This window comes from Poeciliopsis prolifica, unplaced genomic scaffold (assembly GCF_027474105.1).
Source record: "Poeciliopsis prolifica strain line A6 unplaced genomic scaffold, Auburn_PproV2 SCAFFOLD019, whole genome shotgun sequence".
NCBI classification, from domain to species: Eukaryota; Metazoa; Chordata; class Actinopteri; order Cyprinodontiformes; family Poeciliidae; genus Poeciliopsis; species Poeciliopsis prolifica.
Window position 1 is genome coordinate 3,920,159 of NW_026562394.1, and position 23,921 is coordinate 3,944,079.

General features: G+C 42.1%; 2 protein-coding genes across 5 annotated transcripts; both read right to left on the reverse strand.

The window, feature by feature from the left end:
* Nucleotides 1-571: 571 nt before the first annotated feature.
* Nucleotides 572-14,585, reverse strand: taf1 (TAF1 RNA polymerase II, TATA box binding protein (TBP)-associated factor). 4 transcript variants are annotated; one of them, XM_055043532.1, is made up of 41 exons: nt 14,291-14,585; nt 14,006-14,120; nt 13,775-13,898; nt 13,567-13,683; nt 12,948-13,067; nt 12,568-12,809; nt 12,244-12,459; nt 11,710-11,952; nt 11,404-11,641; nt 11,160-11,267; nt 10,908-11,075; nt 10,689-10,816; nt 10,376-10,483; nt 10,110-10,283; nt 9,432-9,605; nt 9,229-9,333; nt 8,936-9,136; nt 8,720-8,861; nt 8,163-8,293; nt 8,002-8,082; nt 7,771-7,920; nt 7,550-7,669; nt 7,189-7,364; nt 6,850-7,082; nt 6,548-6,755; nt 6,282-6,447; nt 5,908-6,119; nt 5,707-5,815; nt 5,112-5,210; nt 4,855-5,032; nt 4,693-4,760; nt 4,495-4,617; nt 4,298-4,390; nt 4,091-4,175; nt 3,946-4,013; nt 3,315-3,431; nt 2,909-3,016; nt 2,648-2,743; nt 1,757-1,967; nt 1,269-1,434; nt 572-1,158 (listed from the first exon to the last, which is right to left on the reverse strand). In XM_055043532.1, exons 2-41 carry the CDS (start codon nt 14,117-14,119, stop codon nt 936-938), a joined length of 5,943 nt encoding a protein of 1,980 aa, XP_054899507.1. In that variant the 5' UTR covers nt 14,120; nt 14,291-14,585; the 3' UTR covers nt 572-935. The 4 variants fall into 4 exon arrangements, with proteins under 4 accessions (XP_054899507.1, XP_054899506.1, XP_054899509.1 ...); XM_055043531.1 differs by having other exon boundaries at nt 6,276-6,447; XM_055043534.1 differs by lacking the exon at nt 2,909-3,016.
* A 3,363-nt stretch (nt 14,586-17,948) lies between these two features.
* On the reverse strand, nt 17,949-23,631 carry fam76b (family with sequence similarity 76 member B). The gene is made up of 10 exons (XM_055043535.1): nt 23,106-23,631; nt 22,174-22,238; nt 22,031-22,085; nt 21,694-21,849; nt 21,422-21,609; nt 20,710-20,760; nt 20,536-20,613; nt 20,287-20,422; nt 20,068-20,169; nt 17,949-19,057 (listed from the first exon to the last, which is right to left on the reverse strand). Exons 1-10 carry the CDS (start codon nt 23,190-23,192, stop codon nt 18,968-18,970), a joined length of 1,008 nt encoding a protein of 335 aa, XP_054899510.1. The 5' UTR covers nt 23,193-23,631; the 3' UTR covers nt 17,949-18,967.
* Nucleotides 23,632-23,921: the final 290 nt, after the last annotated feature.

Below are 23,921 nucleotides of genomic sequence, written 5' to 3' on the forward strand. Positions count from 1 at the left end.
AATGATTGCAACAGGAAGTGAGCAAGTTTCCACCATCATGCCAAATAAGCCATACAAGTAAATAATGTGTGAAAGGAAGTGCCAGCAGCCAGAAACAGAGTTCAAGAGTCGGTTAGCATGTAGAGAGGATGTCCTTCAGACAGATCAGAGGGAGGGGGCTCTTTTCTTTTTGTTTTCCTTTTTCATTTGAAGCTTGTTGATTCACTTTTATTCATAAATAACATTTCCACCAATCAGTTTCTTTCTCTATTTCAGTGGAGGGACAAATAGTAAGATGAAGCGCCATCTGCTGTTCAAGGCCTGAATTGGAGAATTTGTTGTTTTCTTCAAATGATCTCCAAACGACACACTGACTTCAGCGGGACAAAACATCCTTTAAGTAAATTTAAAAAGAACTGAAAATAATTATTTAGAGTCCGCAGAAAAACAAACAAAAAAAAGTTGTTTTAGTTTGCTTTTCATATAGATCCAACCTTTTTCCTGGTTTTAAAATAATTGAATACCTGGGACTTATCTGAGAAACTGGCTGTAGGTGAGAAAGTTTCTGCAAAAAATATTTCATCAAGCAAACTTGTAACTAACTGAAGTTTTATTTTTGACAGCATTTTTGTAGTTTTTCAGTTACTTTGATGGTAGCCTAGAAGCAGCCAACAGTTGTCGCATACTTTACTGAGTTAAAACAGTAAAAAAAAACAAGCGAGCTCACACCTCCATGTTGGAATCCACCATGATGGATATTATTCAGTTTACATAAAAAGGAACAAGCTATAATTTACAATGCTCTGCTTGCTAAAGTTTGCACATTAGCGGCGATCACCATTTACAAAATGTTTGTACATACAGTATTTACCTGAGAAATCTGATTTCTCTGTTTTGAAATTGGAAATCCAACAATGTTTAAGTCGCTAAAATCCAGTCAGGAAAATGAAATTTGACTAATTATCAGAGTCCATGTCACTGTCTCCTCCGATGGATTGAAACTCCTCGCTGTCTTCATCTTCGCTGAGCTGGGCTTGAGACAGAACGGCAGGGCCTCTTCTCCGCGCTTCATCTTCCTCGTCTTCCTCCTCCTCCTCGCTGATGCCGTACTCTTCGCCGTTTCCCATGCTGGACGGCTGCATTTGACTGCGACTCTCCGTCTCCTCATAGCTGCCGTAGCTGAGAGAAACGAAAGGGAGAGCAAAACGCAAACATTTAGCATGACTTTCTTGTGTATTAAGCTTTCAAAAGTGAGAAATGTGAGAAAAGGCATCCATTTATTGTTTTACCTGATGTTACTGTCTTCCATGTGTTCATTACCAACCCCTTCATATGACATCATGCTCTCATCCTGCTCCATGCCCATGCGGGCCGTATCCTGAGCTCTCCGCGGAGGCGCGGGTCGGATATCCACCTCCCTCTCAGAGTCGCTGCCGCTTTCTGACAGCTGAATGCCTGCATGGAAACGCAATGCATCAACACACAGGAAGGGAAACGCAACGCATCAACACACAGGGCTGGAAATGCAACACAGCAACACAGGAAGGGAAGCTTTAAGGTCACAAGTGAAATCCTAAATTTAAGATGCTGTTGTTTCAAGGCAATGAATATAAGCTGTGGGAGGAGTTAAAATACAGCGCCTTACAAAAGTATTCAATGCTAAGAAGAACAATTACAAAAATATATTTATATCTCAAAAATGTGGCTTCCATCACATACTCCTTAATGAAATCCAGTCCAGTTCAAATACTTTTGACATAGTGTCTGATGAACTCACCAGAGAACGGGTTGTCCCCTTCTTCGTCGCTGGCGTCGTCCTCTCCGTCAGACATGAGCAGGTCCTGGTACAGCACACTGGACTGAGCCGGGAGGTTCGACCGCCCGTGTCTTCGCTCGTCGTCGTCCTCAACGTCGTGCAGCCGCCTGCGAGGCGGCAGCAGCATCTCTTCATCGTCTTCGTCCTCCAGATCTCCATCGGCATCCTCTGCCTGGAAAACAGGCAAAGAAATGAAGGTGTAGAATGTAAAATTAATATTTTATGAACACAACTAACGATTATGTTGGCAACTGATTACGCTATTGATTACAGTTTGACTAAATAAATGGACACATTCTGGCATTTTCTTATGCAAGATTTTTTTGAATAAACAATATTAAAAACACATTAAAAGATGCAAATATACAAATAATCAGGTTCTTTTTAAATAAGAAAACCATCTTATTTTCTAAAGTGCAACAACATAAGATGATTGATGATTTGTAGCAGAGAGCGAGTCTGGAGCTAAAAATCATTTCAGCCCTTTCTGCTTGGCTTATCAACACAGTGTAGTGGCTGAACTGTGATTATTTTTTGGATTATTAATTAGATAGCAAAAGGTGCTGAGAAATATTTATTTACTTAAATTTTTTTTTGCAAAATTTGAAACGACTGAAGCTAAATCTATGCCACTTAAGAGGCAAGATTTTTTTTAAATCTTTCATGCAATATATATTTATTTTACATTTTAGGCTTTTTTACTCCTTTGAGTATGTTGTCCTTTCAGTGAATTGCCTTTTTTTAATGTTTGTACACTCCTCTTAAAATTAATAAACTACTAAATAAGTTTTGCATCAACAAGATTAATCCCCAAGTTTTCATGTTCACATATAAGCAATTAATGTTTCTCACAGGAGCAGGAGTCTTGGGCTTCCCATCATCTTCCTCCTCGAAGCCCTCGATGTCCACATCCGAGTCCTCCTCCCCTGGTCTCCTCATGTGCCGTCCCTGAGAGGCAGAATTAAACAAAAATAATCAGATTTGCTGAAATGAAAGCATATTATATTAAAAAAAAGCTTTGTCCTGGACAACGTTTTTGGTAAGCAGGTCAAATAAATTGCACGATGCTCTGAAGAAAGTCTGAGGAGAGGTGGCATGTGTCTCCCTCCATACCTGCCCCCCTCTCTTCTCTGGAGCAACCAACAGAGGTCCCTCAGAGAAAAGGCTGCTGGGCTCTCTGGGTAGACTCCCTGAAGCCACGCTGTCAAACAGATCAGCAGGCTGGCCAACACCACACACAGTGGCATACACAAACAAAGAGAAAGGAAATGAAGGCAGGAGTGAAGCACAGGAAACACGTTGGAAAGTGGGGGAGGGAAAAAAAGGAGACTGTGGTGAAGAAACCAGACTGCGCAAATACAACGTAACAATCTGGAGGGGAGTGTTAGTAGAGCAAAGAAGTCAGAAAGCAAGGGCAGGAATAAGAGTGAACGATGTAGGAAGGAATCTACTACATGTACAACAACGTGCGCTTCTGTCCTTTATGCCGGCAACCTGACCAGGCCGCGGACGCGCTTACCTGCGGCGTGTACGGCCCGGGTGTCATTGGGTCCAGGCTCTCCAAGTCTGCTGCGTCCAGAGCTGCCTCCTTGGCTGTAGAGATGTCCTTCTCCAGCTGGGTCAGGTGCTCATCGTACTGAAAAGACACGAAACGTTATTTCAGTAAAACCTCCACCCTCTAGTGTCAACCATTTAAGGAGAAAAAAAAATGTCACAGTTGAAATCAAATTTTAACTTCCTCTGAAGTGATACTAGTGTGACAAGAAAAATAAACAAACAAAAAACAGGATTCAATCATATTGTACGTGACAAAAATCATTCCTTTCACTTAACAAAAAGCAGAAAATACAGAAGAGAAGAGGTCTACGGATTGAATAAAAAGGATGGATTGATGCAAGACATGTTTCAATGGATAAATGAATGCACAGAAAAGACTTAAACGCTGGCATAGGAAATAAAGTTTGGGGATCCTGAATTTTTCGTTAAAATTCAGACTTTATGGGAATCCTTACTGTTGTAAAGCTAATCCTCACTTCATTCACAATTCAACACAAAACCTGCAACTCTTGTGTTTGACCTTTAAAAGATCCTTAAAAGATATCATCACTGGTTTCTACACAGATATAATATGCATAACAAATAAAACATACCTCTGCTAAGGTTCCTTTGCACACATTTACGATCTCCAGGGCGGTCTTGGTGTACGGACTGTCTGGACCTGTTCAAAAGGCGCATTCTGTTACATGTTGTTCTACACAAAGTAAAAAAATAAAAAATTTAAAAAAAATCAAACACCATTATATTTGATGCTGTTGGCGTGGATGAGACTGACATCTGAAAGGAATATTTCCCGATTCTGGTATTTATGCTTGGAGATGTTCTGCAGAGCAAAAAAACAAAACAAACAAAATAAATGACGGGAGCATTTTCGTAGTTTCAGCCTGATTTCTTTGTAAATGTTAAACAGTTTTTAAAATTGCAGACTTTTTGTTAGTGTCTCACCTTCCGGATAGTCTCCAGATCCATAGGATTTACAATAACCTTATAATAATCCGGCACAAACTTTTTATTGACAGGATGGTGAAAGGGCCACGACTGTTGAAGGAAACGGCGAGAGAGGAGCGAACAAGTGAGAATCAGTTCTATCACGGATCAAACACTCTGCATGTTTCTAGTAAGAGAGAGCAGCGCAGACTCACATCAGGAACCACCATCATTTTCTGAGTCACAATGTTGTCCAGGATGAAGGAAAACGCCACCTGGTCGTCATCATCCAGAAGCGGGTTGATCGCTTTCTCCAGCCTCACCAGCCGATCCTCTTTCTGCCGTCACAAGTGTGATGGTTATGGCTGAAAGTAACAATATTTTGAGGACATACGGTACTGGTTCTAACTCACCTCTTTCAGCTTAGCATCACACAGGTCAAGCATGGACTGTGCCACTTGTGTAATGGGATGTTTCGCTCCTGGTGGAAAGAAAAAAAAAACACAGATCAATCTCAGAACACTGATGGGGAAAATTGAAAGGCACTTTTAAGAGAGCTTTGAATCCAAAGTCACCGTTGTATGTGGCGCTGTTTTTGACAATGAGCTCCACGGCCTCCCGGAACTCCTCCCTCGACGGGTACATCCGCTTCCGCACGTTCTCCCTCAGCGTCTGCAGGTCCATGGGCCGATTGATTATCTTGTAGTAATCCTTGACGACCTTAGCGTTGACCGGTGTGTGGAAAGGGTACGTCTAGAGTCGGAGAGAGGAATGGTTTTCATGAGCCTGGACAGGGAGAAACACAAACCAGAGCATGTTTCTGAGGTCTTACGTTGGGGTGATCCCGCATGTCGTTGATGATTCCCTCCAGCACCGAGGACAGGGTAACCATGGGGTCAGTGCGTCTGCGGTGGATTGCCTTGTGTGGCTTCTGTTAAAAGAAAAAATAAAGAGTTAGAAAACACATCAAGAACTGTAGCTAAAGGAAACTTTAAACTTGACAACTTCAACTCAGTGTGCAAAACGCTTTATCTTCACTGCTCTGGTGCCATTTTTGACCAAAACTTTTCTTTTAACTCACATACAGAGTGAGTTAAATGGTCAAAAGTTTACAGGGTGACAGTTTTTCATAAACTTTACAGTTTTGGTTTCAATAGAGCCTAAGTTGCTCTGAAGAGCGGTTAGATAAATTGCAATTAGTAGCAAAGTTAATAAAAACTTGTTTAATCACATTTTGCACAGTGTTCCACTTTAATATTTTATGGTCTTTTAACCCTTTAACCTATTTGTGTATCACTTTCCTCTCCTCCTATGTACATGCTGGCCTTTAAATTCTTCAGTTTTAATTTATTGTTTTGATTCTTTTATGACATTGGGTTCGTTTTGGTCAGTCAGTAGTGGACCGACTGTTTGATAATCGTGCTCACATTGAGGTAATCACAATGGACTGCACTGCCAACGCGTCTCTTCTTCTTTGGTGGTAGTTGCTGCTTGGGAAACTTGAGCACCAAAGACTTCCTGCGCACCTCATCGGCACTGTTGAAGAAGTAGCAAAGAGGATAAAACATAATATATAGATCATATATTATGAGAATAGATTAGAGATTAAATAAACAATGATCTGCTACCTTTCAATAAGCTGCTTTCCCAGTACAATCTTAGTGCCCTCCACCTTGATGAGTTCCTCGTTGTCGTTGTGGATCACAGTCTTTTCCAGCTCCTCCTCCTGCTCTTCCGTCATGGCGACCGGGTTGGAGGGCGGGGCGTTGGTTTGGTAGTACAGCGGGCAGAATTTGTTGGTCCTCATGTGTCCAATGGCTCCACATGCGCCGCACTTCAGCTAGAAAAAACAACAACAAAAAAACAGAAGCAAACATTAAGGAACACGATGATAATCTATGTGATCAATATATGCGACAAATGTAAACTATAGAAACTCAAAGTGAGCTTGTAAAAGGGAAAGAAAATGTCTATAGAACTGAATCAGCAAGCTTACTTTTACCTTGAGGTCTGGTCTCTCCTTGACCTTCTTGGACTTCTTCTCCGGAGGTCCTTTGATCTTGTCTTTCTCTTGGTTTCTCTTCAGCCTCCTGAGCTGCTCTTGAATACGCCGACGCTCCTTCCTCATCTCCTCTCTGTGCTGCTCATCGAAGAGGGCAAACTTTCGTCTGAAACGACACACCCGCGAAAAAAGACAGAATGCAGGTGTGAGGGATCCATCTCCTCCTAAACAGACCTAAAACTCTGGGATGGAGAGCCAAAACTCACATGAACTCATCATCCTTGGTGGTTCTGATCCGGGTGTAGGCGTCGATGACGGCAGCTTTACGAACCGTCTCGCAGCGCACGTATTCTTTGCCGTCCTCGTCCCTGAAGGTACGATAGATCTTGAGTCGTCGCCCCGTAGCCGATGAGTTCAGGCTGGTGACGGAGGACGTGTCGTCGTCTTTGTGGGAGCTGGTGGACAAGGCACTGGCTACAAAGTGAACGACGGTCACATGAGAAGTTAGAGACACACATTCCAGCAGGTAGAACATGCTCCTGTTTGGCTGAAGAGCTCGTTTGCTTACACAGGCCTTTGCGGCGCTCCTTGCGTCCCTTGTTATCGCGGTCGCTCTCCTCGCCCATCAGCATCCTCTGCAGTTCCTTCCTCTCCTGCTCCTCCCTCTCGCGGGAAAGCTGTGAGCTGGTCTTTTTATTCTGCAGCATGTTCTCGATGTTCTTACCCATCTCCTCAAAGTCGCTGTCTTCAGCTGAACTGCTGTCTGTGTCTGTGGACAACACCTCTGTGGACTCCAACACTCTACCATCGAGGGGTGAAAATAATAATAATAATTAAAAAAACAAACTTAAAACTTGCACAGGGTGATTTCAGGGTAATAAATATGATGCTATAAAATAAGCCCCACTTGTTCTGTAAGTCAAAGATCCTCTGGCACTCCTCCTTGTAGCGCTCCTGGTGTTCGGCGACAGAGAAGCGAGAGCCTCGGGCGAACTTGCTCATCGGGCCTTCGCCTGAACGTGCCTGCTCCGTGGACATGGTCCTCACCACGTCAATAACCTCCCAGCGGGAAAGCTTCTTGATCTGACACAAGAGCAACAAAGAGAATTGCTGAAAAATGAAGCAATAATACCATTCCCAGAGAAAACAGCATGGTGGCAGCATCATGATGAGAAGATGTATCAAGCTGAATATGGCATTCAGCAGTTCCAGTTCTGTATGGGTAACTGTATGTTTTGCCATCAAACCAGACATAATTTGGTTTTTACCTCTTCCTCTGGCACACCAAATTTGCGAAGGAGCTGTTTGGCGTTCTTCAGAGAGAGCCTCCTCAGGTCAGCGTCTGTCCCCGTCACCGTCTTTTTTACCGGCTGTGGCTCTTTGTCATCCTGACGAAAAATAAAGACAAATATATAAAAAAAAAAAAACAAGGCAGAAAACTTGGAAAAAATGATACCGGGATGACCAGAATCTACTTCAGAAAACTGACTTTTTGTTGAGTGGGCTTGTTTGGCACTTTCACATATGAGAAACCTTCTCCGCAGCCGGTAGGATCTGCCACTCCCGTGACCTCCAACAGACACTTTCCCTTCATGGCGGAGATGAAGGCTCTGGTTGTGTTCCAGGGTGCCGTCCGCACCTGCGGTCCAATGACACAGAGTTAGTGTGAAAATGATGCTTTGCTTCCTCTCGTCTCAAACATGTTCACGTCATCAATCACCTCGTCATCAATCTTCATTTGAAAATCCTCTTCGTTCTCCTCTTCTGGAGCAAAGAAAGACTTTTCACCATATCCAGCATCCTGCAATGGATGGAAAACACAAAGTTTACATTTACTTTTGTTCCATTTTATTTTTCCCACGAAGATGAAGTAACCACTACCTTAAGCCTCTGCTCTGCAACCAGCATGCTGTAGTAAGAGCAGCACTGCTCTGGAGAAACCATGGCTCTGATTTCTTCTTCGGTGGGCAACCTGAAGTCAGGCTTCAGCACCCACCAGTTTGAGTCCATCCCTGACACGAAGAGAAGACACTTGGTGTTTTCCTGTACTGGTAATGTTCCCCTGATCTCAGGACACATATGCAAAGACAAATCTCACAAACTTTTTACTAGCTTTCCAAATAAATTCTAGGCTTTTCTCCACTTCCAGAGCTCTCAGTCCATTTTGGCTAATGAAGGTCCACTATGTATATACCACAGATGTCACTAGATATCAAGATTTTTGAAAAAAAAAAAAAAAAAAAAGAGATAGAAAGAGCCAAATGAACAGGTAAGTAAGCTAAGTAAAAAAAAAAATCCTTGTCTCCTTCCATCATTTCTGATCAACACTAGACAAACTACGCATGAATATCTAACGTTTTCCTCCCATAGTCTGTGTGTGTGTGTGTGTGTGTGTGTGTGTGTGTGTGTGGGTGTGTGTGTGTGTGTGTGTGTGTCACCTGTACGCTTGAAGTCAGCGCAGAGCTTGAGCCGCTTCCTGATGCTGCTTTCCGAGTGCGAGGGAAAAGCTTTCTTTATATCCTCCATGCGGATTCTCCGAGGCCGGTCTTTGCTCTTCCAGAACAAGCGGTAAATGAACACCTGCAGGGAACGCAGATGACCATTAGCAACATGAAGAGGTGGTCAATGCACCGCAACGAGATGAATGCACGAACCTGCAGGAAGTCTCGGATGTGAGTATTGGCACGTTTGGAATTTGGACCTGGAACCTCAAACAATGGGCACTCCTGACCCACAACAAAAATGTCCACGAGCTCCCGGATGTAGTAGCCATGTCGAGTTCGTATTACTAGGAAATCCGTCTCTGGCATCTTGTGCAGGTAAATTGGAGCACGGAAGAGGTTGTTTTCAAACGCCTTTAGGAAAACGAGAAAATCCCTCTGTGTCAGTAGGTCAGAGAGATTTTATCTAATTGTTTATACATAATCAAAAACATGGAGATGCAGACCTGAAGAAGCTGACCAGGATGAAGAGAACCAAGGAAAGGGGAGGTATGGCAATAAACTGTCTCTCCATATTTACAGTCAGGTGCTCCTGGATCCTTTCCGGGTTTCTGCAGGACACAGAAATGTTGCATTTACAAACACATTTATACAACGACCAAGTACGAACAAACGTAAAGTCACAGCTGAAAACAAAGAACCTACTCACCCTTTTGTAGTAGTTTTTGATCTTGCTCGCCATGCCAACCTGCATGATGAGAGGCGGGTATTCCTCGCTGTACTCCGCCAGGATCAGATCCCCGTCTTTGCCGGTCAGGTCCTGCGGCGTTCGCATGAAGAACATGTCTCCACCGCCTGCCGCCTGCCGCTCCTGCTCTCGCATCTATTCCCCAATGCACAGTATAGTCGTCGTGTTATTAACAAGAGAAAAAAAAAACATCTAACACAACACAGCCTCGCTGTAGACGTCCCTGCAGAAGACAGTGAGGGGCAGCTGCTGAATTGACATGACCGTGGCTCCGCCCACACGCTGACGTAGAGCAATCCTCCCCCAATTATTCCAGGGCACTTGTCAGCAACTGACAATGTTGACAGTATCTATCATAGAAAACACGCTGCAGTCCGAGAGATTTTGAAGAAAACGATAGATAATCATGGCCCAAGTTGTCAGTGGATAATATGCAATCCCGATAGCCGTCACCCAGAACATAGAGAGGGCGGAATACAATTTATTACATTTCCAAAATCAAAAAGGAGTCTGGAATAACGCAAGAAATGGATCATGGGCTGATTCCAGAGACCTGCCGACTCACAAAGCTGTAATAAATTAACTTCATGTAAAACAAAAGGAGAAATTCGCGCTTGTTTTAAGCAGGGCTTTCTTTACCTTGGCTTTCTTCTTGATGTGTTTGAGCAGCGGCTGAACTGCATGCGGACCCGGCTGCGCTAAAGCTCCAAAAGAGTATTTCTTCAGGGCCGGTCGATGGAACTGCCGAAGCTTCATTGGACCCATGTGAGTGGGGAAGAAGGGCTGCCTCAGCTCAAGTGCTGGAATAGAGTGCTGTGCAGGACAGAGAAAGAACTCATTAAAAAAGAAAGATTTGGCAACATACGGTTTAAGCCCATTTGATCCATCTGGTCTCTTTCAGCTACCTGAATGATGTTGCCCCCAAACGTTCCTCTCAGGCCTTGCTGTTTGGGATAGTAGAACTCATCGTTGGAGAGGTTCCAGGGATCTTTAACTTCAGGTTGGGACATGTTCTGTGATTTAAAAAGAATCTTAAAATGTGTCATGTTTCAACTATAAACTTTCTTTTTTGTTTTTTCTTAACAAAACTTCAACAAATGTCTGAACAGAAAAAAATCATGAATATATATAGTCCTATCTGTTCTGAAAATATGTTGCATGGCAAATAAAGTCATTGAAGGTTGTAGAATTTCTGTCTGCTTTGACGGACTGACATACCTGCTGTGGCTCGTCTTTAATCACGCCGGTCTTCCCCAACAGAATCCGACTCTTCTTGATCGCCGTCTCCTTCTTATTCTCCTTTGACGGCGAATGAGACGTTGCCTCCTCCTTTTCATCTGGAATTTCTAGAAGACACAGGAGCTCAGTAAATATCCAGCTGAAGTAAAACATGTTTCACAGAAGCTGAGATCGGTGAGGTTACGGTTTCTAATTCACCTAGTATTATATTCTCATCATTGGGGTCCAGTGTAAGAACCGGCGGCATGAGGAAGTGATCCATTTCCTGGTCGTCCCAGATGATGTTGTCTTCCCAGCGGCCGTACACCAACTCCTCATTGTCAATGGGAAAAATGGAAAACCACGAATAGTCTTCTTCTAGAGAGGCTGCAAAGAAACAAAAATAAACAATAAACATTAAAGTGAAAACTATTTGACAAAATAACTGTGCAGAGAAAACTAAAAGAACACCTTGATTGTCGTGGCTGTTTTTTTCCCGCTTTGAGCCAGAGCTCGAGGAAGCTTTTGGAATAGGTGGAGGTGTCGGTGGTACCAGCTGGGAATTGCTTCGGGTCAGACCTGAAGAATCATAAAGTTTATGCTTTTATTCCCTTTTCATGGAACCTGGTGTTGAGAGATTTTCAGCAAAAAAGCTCCTTTTTTTTCTAACTTTACAATGTTTATTTGTGCATATTATCCAGGGGTCTACTCTCACCCTGCTGGGCATTGTAAGCATTAGCATTTCGGGTCATGCTGGAGGGGAGCCATCCTGCCAAGCTGGCTCTCTGAGTCTTGGTTCCCTTGTGTTTTACATCTTCTCCGTTCCAGATGATATCGTCCTCCCACTGGAGCTGAGTGACCATTAGGAACAGTTCGTTCTCCAGAACCCGCCTCACTTTATCTCCATCGCCGCCATCGTCATCGACATCCATGTTGTCGTCTTCCTTCTGAACCTGAAGAAATATAAAATGGAGAGTCACCACTAGTCGAATAAATGTAATCCTCGTCTGTGGAAACAAACCTCTTCAGGAGGTTCTGTTACTTCTTTGGGCAGCTCTTGCTCTTCAGCCTCACTGGACTGATCTTCTTTGAGTTTGAACCCGTAGTTGAAGTTGCTGCCGTCCTCAGATACTCCCAGCATGTCGTACCAGAGCTGGGCCGGGCCGTATCTCCATTCTGCTACTTTAGGTCGAGACTCTGTCTCTTTGTCCCCATCCCCGGATGTCTGCGAGAACTTTGATTCTACTGGAGCCATCATGGTTATCTAATAACGCGTAGAAAATATGTGAAAAACATGTTTTAAACTAGAAAGACGTGACAAACCACAGTGAAATGGATCATTATCTATTTTTCAATGACTGTGCATCTATCTACTGGATCTGACTTAATGTGGCAAATCAAAAACAACTGATGCAATTTTTATCCTTTCAGATACAAAGTAACTCTGGAAACATAAAGAAAACATTTTTTTCAATCCTTAAAATAACTTCAAAAATCATAAAAGCATTCAAAAACTAAGAATAAACTACAAGACTTTGAAACTCGAAAGCTTTACCTCATCATCAGAGAGACACTGTTCTGGGGGTGGAGGGAGTGCGTACTCATAAATCCATCCGGACTTTTTCTCCTGACTTGGTTCTGAGGCGTCTTCCTCTGGCGGAGGAGTCCCCGGCTGAGGGTCTCTGTGTTTCCGCTTCTTCTTCCTACGGGCGCTCCTCCAAACTGAAGGCATGTTCTTACCAGGACCAAAAAGCCGTAGAAACCTAAGAACCTGACAGAAAAAAAAAAAACTCTCAGACTATGTGTTTCATTTCGATTTAGTTTTTAAAAAAATTCTGGATAACATCAGATTTATTTCATGTTTGAAAAATTGATTTACCTTGCCGGGCTTAAACTCTGGAAAGAGTTGTGTGACACTTGGTAACGCCTTGGCAGCATCTTTCTGCATGATGCCCGCAAGAGGAAGGGTGAGTCTGTCTGGGGGCCCTAGAACTCCAGAACCCTGGCAGGGCCGCTCCGTCTCTGACTCAGAGTCCGAAGAGCTGCTGAAATCTACCTTATCGGCAGTGGAAGACGGTGCAATAATGGAGGGCAAGATGATGCCATCACCCTCTTCCCCAACTGCCAATACAGAGGAAAATTAAAGTAGGAGTAAAGTAGTAATCCAGTTTTCAATAGGTGTAAGACAAGCACAAGTTTTTTTGTTTTTATTTTTTTTTACAGTCAGCCTTAATAATATATTTTATCATTTCTTTTTACCATTTGTACCAGTGGGCGATTCTTCTTTCTTAGCTGGAGTAGGAATACTAGGTGGTGGTGGAGGAGGCATAAGCTTTGAGTCAATATCCTCACAGTCGGCATCATAATCATCCTCATCATCTAGGAGGAAGGAGTTTAAAGACGCGATTACACACCAAAAAATGGAGAGTAAAAGATAAGGTTAAGAAAACAAACAATAAAGGTATCATACCGCTGCAACAACTAACAAAGTAAAATCGTTTTTCATATTTTGACCTTGGTCAATTATAAGGAGATTTGATTTTTGATGCCAATAAATGACACAAGATTGACACAATCCTAAATTAAGATTTAGGATTAACTTATAACATATTTTACAAGTTAAATCTTGCAGAATAGAGTATAACTTAAGCGTTTTCATGAGGTGATATGCAATTACATTAAATTACATGGGATCTGAGCACAGCTGTGATTCCTTATCTCCATAATTCCACAACAATATGTGATGACAGAAAAATAACAACCATTGAGCATAATGTTGTGACACTATTTGTTTACAGGCAGAAATAGAAGGGAACTAAAAGAGAAATTTGAGGGCACAAAAATGGAAACTGATTCGATGGAGCCTTAGGATAATCACCTGTTTTTCTGCTGGGCTGCAAAGACCCCATCGCCTGGTGGTACTTTTTAGTCTCATCCTCGGCAACCTCACTGATGTCAGAGTAGTCCACTGCATCGTCTGTGCTTTTCACCCAACCTGCAATAGGAGGTACAAAAATATATGGTAAACATAGCACATCTGGTTGCTGGTCATAATCTTGCCAAGCGCTCCCATCGTTCATACTCACCCTCAGAATCCACGCTTACAGATTCTCTGTTTTCCTCCTTATTCTCGCTCTCATTGGCCGTGATCTCGGTGATGAGAGAGCCCAGACCCAAAGTCCCCAAACCAGCAAGATGCTTCTTGGACTCCTGGAGCATGACAATAAGCAAATCAGAGACAAATATTCCCTAAAAACGGGCAAAAATACTCTCATACAGAGTATGATATTGTAACAATAAGTCTAGAAAAGGCTCACATTGTCCAGAACACTGTCTCCCTCTAACTGCCCATCTTCATTGATATTTCCAAACAGGAAGCCAGTGAGGGAAAAGGGTCGGTCATGGTCTTCATCGCTGTCTGAATCAGACATTCTGCAATAAGAATAATTACATCATAAACACGCCATTCATCCTCAAACTCGTCAGGTACGCCGCTAAACCGATGGTGCGCAAGAATTACAACACTGACTATGTTTTACATGTTAGTGTTCACGTTACAAGAGCTGCACTGTATTTAGTGAAGGCAATTACGTCGTACTTACCTTCTCTGGTTCTTCTTGAGACTGTGTATGTTTTGTTTTGGTATTTTCACTGCATGCTAGCACAGGCAGCTAAGCGCTAAAAGGTCCAGCTAAAGATGGTTAAACTCAAAAAGCTGTAATACGTAAGCTAAAAGCTCCGTTACTATGCATGTTTCCCTCAGTGCCTATGTTAAATTGGCCAGGCTATGATAAATAATGTTAATCTATTTAACAAAACCGCGACACAACCCTATTAGATACAAAGTTTTTTTTTTATCTGTGCAACACAGTGAAGCCAGCCGTAAACAAGCGGAAATTTCACCGCGACCCGGAAGAACAGTGTGACGCCTTTACGGGCTCCTCGGAAACTTGTTGAAACTTCTGTTGAAACATAAATAGTAAAATAAAATTTTACTATTTATGTATTTAACAGCTTCTTTTTCGTTCTCATGCCACTGTGCAACTAAGTTGGTGGTTTTCCTGGAGAAATTGTCCATTTGTGCCCAAATCTTCTGTCTCACGTTGATTTTCAAGAAATGGTTCGTGTCGGTGGAGGACTGGTTCAGTGAAACGCTTACCAGTATCTTTACAAGTCTTTTGTTCTGGGGTCAGTAAATGTGGTGTATTTACCCCCATGGTTTACTAGAGTTGGTACAGTCCATTGTATTCAGCGATGTACAAGTTCTGTCTCTACGTTACGCGGAACGTGACACAACAATAAAGAGCAATGGACGTAGCTCGAGCCTCCTCTGGTTATTAAGACACTACAACTGGCGACGAGGATACTTTTCGGAGGAGAGAAGACGTCAAGTGTCAATTCTAGTAAGAATAATGGCTCAGGTTGGCAAAATAGATGACTTCAGACCCGAGGTGGAGCCGTGGACAGCTTATATCGAGCGTCTGGAGCAGTACCTGGAAGCTAACGACGTTGACGCAGAAAAGCACGTGGCGGTGTTGCTAAGTGTAATGGGTGCTAAAGCATACGGACTTTTACGAAACTTAGTACAGCCTGAAAAACCAAAAGACAAGACATTTGGTGAGATTGTGGGCATTTTGAAAGAACACTATGAACCAAAGCCCATATTAGTTGCTGAACGTTTCCGTTTTAATAGATGCAACCAAAAGCCGAGTCAGACTGTTGCCCAGTATGTCGCAGAGCTGAAACAACAAGCAGCTAACTGTGATTTTGGTGCATCACTGGATTCTGCACTGAGGGATCGGTTCGTAAGTGGAATAAAAAACGAAGCATGCCAGAGGAGGTTACTTTCGGAGGATCGGCTGACCTTCACCAAAGCTTTTGAGATTGCTCTCAATATGGAGACTGCAGACAGAGATACTCGACAGCTAAGAGGCGCTGAAGCTGAGTGGACTAGTGAAGCAAACATTCACAAGGTGAGGCCAGAAAAAACTAATATGTGCTACAGATGCAAAGGAAAAAGTCACAATGCACATGAATGCCATTTCAAAGAGACTAAATGCCATAACTGTGGAAAGATTGGACACATTAGGAAAGCTTGTCGGGCTAAAGTGCAAAAGACTCATGGAAAAAGTGTGTCAAGCAGAGAGACAAAGTATGTGACAGCTGAGGAAGAGCCAGAAGAGGAGTTAGCCATTTTGACTGTTAGTGCTGAGGATGATGAAAGATATAAAGCAACATTTGAAGTAGACAATGTTGATTTGGAAATGGAAATTGACACGGGAGCAGCGAAAAGTGTCATTTCACATCCTACATACTTGAAGAAGTTCTCACACCTGCCTTTGCAGCCAGCTAAAGTGAAGCTCAAAGCTTACAATGGAGGACGTATTTGTGTTTTGTGGGGAACCAGAGTGATTATACCCTTGAAAATGAGAAAGAGTGTATTAAATGAGATTCACTCTGGTCATCAAGGAATCGTAAAATCCAAGGCCTTAGCTCGCAAATATGTCTGGTGGCCAAATCTGGATTATGACCTGGAACAAGTCTGCAAAACATGTGAAACATGTCAGCTGGAACAGAAGATGCCACAGCAGGTTCCGCTGCATCCTTGGGAGTTCCCCGGTGAATCCTGGAAAAGACTGCATATTGACTTTGCTGGACCTTTCCTCGACAGCATGTTCATGATTGTGGTTGATTCATATTCCAAGTGGTTGGAGGTGTTTCGCATGCCACACATCACCTCACAAGCCACGGTGACAAAGCTGAAGAGACTGTTTGCTTCATATGGACTTCCTGAACAAATAGTCACAGATAATGCCACCACTTTCACTTCTACTGAGTTTCAGACGTTTGTGACACAGAATGGCATTTTGCACACAACAAGTGCACCGGGTCACCCTGCCACAAATGGGTTGGCTGAAAGATATGTGCAGACATTTAAAGTGGGCATGAAAAAGCTGACCAACCGTTCATGTAGCATTGAGGACAAACTTTCATTGTTTTTGCTACAGTACCGTGTTACACCTAACTGCACAACAGGTCAGTCCCCAGCAGAAATGTTTTTGCACAGACACATCCGGACCAGACTGGATTTTCTCAAACCTAACACCAAGGAGACTGTTCGCAGGAAGCAGTATCGACAGAAAGCTCAACATGACTTCACAGCCGTGGACCGTTCCTTTTCTGTGGATGATGCTGTGTATCTTCGCAACACAGGGGGAGGAGTTCACAAGTGGATACCTGGACAGGTTGTAAGACAAACTGGCCCAGTCTCTTATGAAGTAAAAGAGCAGTACTCAAACACTGTGCACAGACGACATGGGGATCAGCTTCGTACCCAAGCTGTAGCTGAACCAAATATAGAGGAACCTGAACCATCAACACAAGAGAAAAGTGACATAAATGTTACACCTGAACAAAGTGCTCTGGACTCTGGGGTACATCCTCCTGTTTCCCCAGATCCTCCAGTGGTTGTGAGGCGTTCAACACGACTACGGAAGACGCCGAAACGTTATCTTGAATAGCCTTCTGTTTATCTAGCCATAGCAGTTATGCATGTTAAGTTTTGTTATTATTCATGTCACATAAGGGTTACATCTGAGTTAGATGCACAGGTAAACAGATGGAGAAAATATCTTGAAAATATATATATTGAAAATATCTTGATTACCAAGTAAATGCATATTTGGGTCATTGTTTGGTTCTGCATGAAACTGCACTTAAGCTGAAATAAGTGACCTTAGTTTATTTTAGTTAATAGAGATAAAAGTGTTATTGTTATCTAAAAGGGGGATGATGTGGTGTATTTACCCCCATGGTTTACTAGAGTTGGTACAGTCCATTGTATTCAGCGATGTACAAGTTCTGTCTCTACGTTACGCGGAACGTGACACAACAATAAAGAGTAATGGACGTAGCTCGAGCCTCCTCTGGTTATTAAGACACTACAGTAAACTTCTCAAAATTAAATATGTTCATCTCTGGGTCACAGAACTTTCCTTCTTCCCAAATGATATCACAGATTTGTCATGTCATATATGAAGGTTCTAGAGGTTTTAAGTAGATAGTATCACCAAAACTGCTTCAACCAAATTTGTTTTACAGACATTTAAGTGGTGCAAATATCTGTACACTTCTAAACTGTCTGAAATGCCAGATATTGTATACAAATCATAAAAATGATTGTTACAAATCCAACTGTCATTAGTTAGCTTCATATTAGCTATGAAGTTAGCCTAATGGTGAAGAAAACAAGCACACAGCAAGAGTTTAGCCAGTTTAATAGTTTTAAACACTTGAGTTTTGAAAAAAAGTACAAAAGTGATTCTGAACGCCACAGTATGAAACCAACCCAGTAATGTAGGGTGATAGGTGTGTTCCTTTAAAAAGCCTTTTCTACAGACAAGTGTATTTCAACTGGCCATACTATACACATGATGTACTCACTAAAACAGATAGAAGCAATGGTTTAAATACAATGGCTGAGGCCAGAAATACATTTAAAAGTTATCCTTAAAAAAAGTAATTAAAAGATGGAGGAGAAAGACGTCTCACCACAACATCATTCTGGTCTCTGGCAGTAAAATCATGCAGTGTGACAACCGTTCCAGTACAGAGGACCAGTAGAGCACTACAGCTGTCACACAGTGAGAAAATGGGAGGCCAAAAGGCCTCAGACAGCCATTCATAGTGCTCACTGGTTGTTTTTCTTAGTCGGTCCAGGGATTTCTCTGCTGTTTGACGGTAACCCGGTCGGCATTTGCATACATTGTAAAGTTTCACATAATTTCTGTTAATGAGAGCTCATCTTGCATCCACTTAGAAAAATATAACTGATGATTGCTATTGAAGAAACGCCCAGAATGTGGGCTATTGTCCCAGTACGCTCTGAGGAAATAAAAAAAAAAACACTAGGAAATACAGCTGAATAAATAAATGCATGACATCCATAAAATCAAGAGTCACCAGAATGCTCTCCACATTAGCACACCAAGCTTGTTTTGTTTTGGCCCGGCAGTGTTAGAAACAAGGGCTTCATCCTCTACGCCATCTAAAGTCGAAGCCCTCGAGGCAAATTTGCCACGACACACCTAAAATATGCTGCTTTTTAGAGAATGGTTTTTTGAATGTAACAGCTGGTTTCCTTTTACAGCATGACTTCTGGCTTCTGCATCGTAGGAAGCAATCAAAGTAGATGGCAATGAGGAAACACAGGAGGGAGACTCTCACAGTGTTACGAGAATGAAGCCGCTCTTCGTGGTTAGCCGCTGACCGGCCTATTGTTAGGGCAACAGCAGTGAGCTTCCAGTCCGGTCAAACTTTTTGCCCTTCGAGAGGGCGGCCACTTGTTTCATCAGCTCCCTGTTCTTGGACTGTGGAAAGACGCAAACAGTGAAATCAGAGCAGATACATTTCTCTCCAGTTCTGGATGTGACTCAAATAACCAAACGTAACGGCCATTTCTAGGATATGATGTGCAAATTCAATTATAATAACAAACTGATAATTGGTTTCCTTAGTGTATTCATAAAAGATGCAACCATATACTCTCAACAATAATTTAACGATGTATCGCAACGCGTATACAAGTCGGTGCTGATAAAGACACAAATAAAGCAGTAACAACTCTAGGCTAATTTTCCATTTCCTTTCTATAAATCTGTCAACGTTTGGATAATTTTCTACTTCTTTAGTGTTTTGCTAAATTTAATTCTATAAAGAAGCTAAATTTTTATGTTTTGTCTGGTAACATTTCAATGGAAAATTAAAACCTGATCACTGCGTCCAACCCCAACAACATTCACGGTTATTTATTATTGTATTATTTAATACAATCATGTTGTATCACATAATGCAATATGATAGTCAGTGACAGTAATAAGGTTTATATTATCCAATTGATGTCAAAATGAGAAGGATTTCAAACTACATTTCTTCCCCTCTTCTTCCCCTCCAAGTCTGATCTGGTGTAAACATCACTCCCTCACAGGAAAAAAAGTCTTTTTAAAAACTAATAAAGTATAGTTGAATTTTTGAACTGTTAATGCCTATAATCTATGATAAAATGACAAAAAAAATAAATAAATAAAAAATAAAAAAAACAGACATTTGTCAAAGTGTGAGCATAAAGGGCAACACAATGTTGAAAATGTGAACCCCTTGGTTGTACATTTGGATTTTAGATGCAAAGCTAAAAAATCATCTACAACAGCAAGTTGATAACTGTACTGAGATCTGAGTTCAGTGATAAAAAACATTTTCCAAGTTGTCTTGGAACATGTTTAGCCTTGAAGCTTCCCAAAACATATAGAATACACAAAAATAACCAAAACAGCTTAAGATCAAACCATTTCAGAGCACGGTCGTACACCAACTACCCCACCTGCTGTTGCTCCATGGCCTCTTTGTGTGACTTCTCCATTTGGTTCATCTTAACTCTCATATTTGACTCCTGGTACTGAAAATCAGCTTTAAGCTCTGTGAGCTACAAGGGGAAAAAAATGTAACATTTAATAGGCAAATTTAAAAAAAAGAGAGAGCAGAAACTCAGAGCTTTGACTGAATAATCAGTGCTAGAGTTCATATACGAAAGACGACTCACCTTTCGATCCTTCTCCAGAATGGTCTGATCTCTCTGCTGAAGAAGCCTCTTTAGTGACATCACTTCCTCTTTCAGCTGGCTGATGAGAATAAAGTTGTCTGTTCCACCGGAGTCCATGGACTGGGTGATTGAACTACTGTTGGGATGAACAAGCAAACAAATAATGAAAAGAAAAAAAAAGTTCCTGAACATATGGGACAAATATTATGCAGCTCTAAAGTTGAGCTTGAATGACAACGCTGGGGGTACCTGTCCCCATTGGATGGCTTCAGCTCCAGTTTTGGTTTCTTCTTTGGAGTCTCTTTCTGGATTGAAGACGATTTATGGCTGCAAAAGAAAAGCAAAGAGGAAAACTGAACTGTGAATATTTAAACACAATTGTAAAGGTTGCTGTGCAACTTAACAAACTTGAAGTTGCTGTACCTCTGCTTCCACAGTCCCGGCTCCTGCTCAGGACTCAAGCTCCCACTCAGTCTGTTAAAGATGGATAAACTTAGCAAACTGCACTTCATGGTATAAACTTTTTACTCCAACTATGACTTTCAGACAAAAATATTGACAATGGCTGAAAGTTAGCCATTTTCAGTACTGCTGAGATATTTTAAAGTGAAACACAGATATGTAAAAAACTATTTAAAAGAAAACTTTCTGCCGTTTATTCAGGTTGAAAGTGAATAAGTGGAAAATAAAAATCTAAAGCAGATAACATGATGTCTCTACAGCAAAGTTGCTCTACTTTTTCATTTGAAGTTTTCAACATCTACCATGAAACATGCCAATTTTGGAAATGCATCATAGTTAAGATAACTATTTGCTATTTGTATTTACAAGTAAATACACACAGAGATTGGAAGGCTAGCCAGGCTAATCGCTAACATAATATAAATTACTGCCTTATAATTTTGGTTTTGTCATTGGTGCAACATCGACTCTGGTCTTGATAATTAGTGAAGAAAGACCAGAAAATAATACATTTTTAATGCTTTTCTTATTTTCCTGCGTTTTCATTCTTGGGGAGAAATCAGAATCACACACAATCGAAATCTTGCAGGTGAAAACATTTGCGAGAACTGGACACAAAGTTCAGATTGGTGAATCTCTACTGACGAGAAGTGACAACTTGTGGCAGACATACTTGTTGTGGGAGCTGCTGTGTCTGTGCTGGTGGTGATGATGATGATGGTGATGCGATCTGGAGTGGTGGTCTTTCTCATTCAAGGATGAGGAGTTGGAGGAGCCGAAGCCCTTCCTCTGTTCTTTAGTCTTCTGCAGGACGCGGCGGTAGGACAGAGTGCAGAGCCAGCACAGCAGCTTGCCGTCCACCTGTAGCACAAGCAAAAGAGAGCAGGTGGTGAGTCTCCGCCCGTAACGAACGTGCCGCAAACTCAATATTGCTCTAGTTTTCACCTTTCTTCTGCCTTCCTCTTTGCGGTCGAAAGCGCACTGCTGCTTGCACTGTTCGCAGGTCTGTGGGGGTCCATATTTCTTCTCCGAGTTAGTACACCGCTGGCATTTTGTCCCGATGAAAGCTGCAATGATGTTACAGTACTGGCAGGGTTTGGGCTGGAAAGACAGATGAAGGAAAACTTTTGAAAACAGGATATGGACATAAAACAGTGACAAGCAATTTCAAAATGTGAGGTCTTTGTTAAAAGACTGATAGTTTGGAGCACAAGTGCGAGTATATAACGCAAGTCCAGGTCAACTTTACACTAAAACAAATTAGTAAGATTCGACTACTCACCGTTCCGAACTGTTTGACGTTCTGGGCACATTTCTTGCAAATGGTATTTGTTTTACTATAGAGGAACAAACGGGGTTTGAATCCACCAAAAAAAATAAACATCCCAAATAAGAAGTAATAGAAAATAGTGGAGCCCTTCTCACCTCTCCTGTTGAAACTCAGATCTGCAGTATGTACACTTCACTATTGGGTGTGCAATACGACACTCCTGCAAAAGAAAGGAAAAATTAAGTACAGAAGTCTCCAGTTATGGGCACACTTGGTATAAAAGTGTGTAAAAAGTCTTAAAATAAATTCTGATTTTTTTTTATGTTGAGATGCATTTATATTTCCAATCTGATGAAGAATACCTCATAAATTCTTGATTGCATCTATTTTATTTGTTAATCCAGGTCGACAAATCAACCTTAGTTGAATGAAGTGCTCTCTTGTTTTTCCCCATTTTAGAAAATTGCAAGGAGTTTTTAATTAAACTTTTTTAAAATGAGATTCTGCTAAAAGATCAATTTATTTTATTTAACATCTTCACCAAGAATGCCAATATTTTATCTGTATACACGGTTCATTTTTTCCTCCCTTTATCTTTTGTGACTCGTTGTCACAAGAGAAATTGTGTATTAGTTTTAAGTTGGTATCCTTCAACTTTATAAAGACAATATGGCAGGCAATCAACGATTTAATTCAGTTAAAAACTTTAAGAGCAGCTCATTTAAAAAAAAATCTGAAACACATTAATTTGTAGAAGCTAATTAAGGGCATGTGGAAATTATATAATGGTTAAATGTGACTTAAAAGGCCTTTAATTCTCAGCTGTACCACCACACAAGCAGCACCACAGGAGCAACACGTCTGAAAAATATGTACACTAACAAGTGTTCAGCAGGTCAGGGTGTGGTAACACTGCTATAACTCTACAATAAAATGAACATTACGTTCATGTGGACATTTTCCAAGTTGTTACATAATCTGAGCCCTTGCTAAATCTCTCCAAGGTGGCCACAACCAAACACCCGCACACAACTCCACTCCTAAGGTCGTGATTGTTTGGGTCGTCCTCCCTCTCATGCTCTCCAACCTTGCAAAGCTGCTGGCCCTGCGACAGCTCCTCGAAGGGGTACCGCTGGTTGCACTTCGTGCAGGCGTACAGAGCCGACGTTGCCATTCTCGCCCCAACCTGAGCAGGCGTCCGATCTAGCCGAGGAACACCGAGGTCCGGCCGCGAACCGAGCCGATTAGCCGCGCTGTTTTTACCGTCAGAGCCGCTCGCTGTTGCTCAACTGAGAGCTGGGAAAAACACACCGCGTTGGCATCCAGCGCTGGCCGACGTTAGCCCGCTCGGCTACGTAGCGCAGGGCAAATACAGAAATAGCTCAGCTGGAGGGAGCGAGCGAGCGAAGAACAATAAAGTCCTGATCTCCGGGCTCTCGCGCTGCGTCGTCCCGCCGCAACGGCTTCTCCTTGGCTTTCGATAGCGTGGCCTCGGTATTAATCCTCATCAACAATGAACTCCGCAGGGTTGAAGTTTCCGCTGTTCTCGCCGAGAAAATGTATTTTCCTTGTGTTTTCCGTGTCTCTTTTTGTGTCATGTAACCGGAAGAGGCCGACAGCTCCCGAAGAAGGAAGGAAACCTATCGCGACACAACATCCGTCCGCGGGATTTACAGTTTGAAATCAGCTCAGCCAATCAGGGGTCCGCTCACATTTTAACAGTTTCCAATATCCCTCTACATTTACGTTGTTAAAAGGACAAACAGCAAGTTGGCTTGAATATTTTAAAAATGCTTTAGGGTGTTTATACAAAAATCTGAAAAGTGAGGTGAAAATGAAATGCCCCTAAATACAATCCAATGCTCTTCTGTAAAGGCCTCAAGAGTTTTGTGAGAGAGCATTA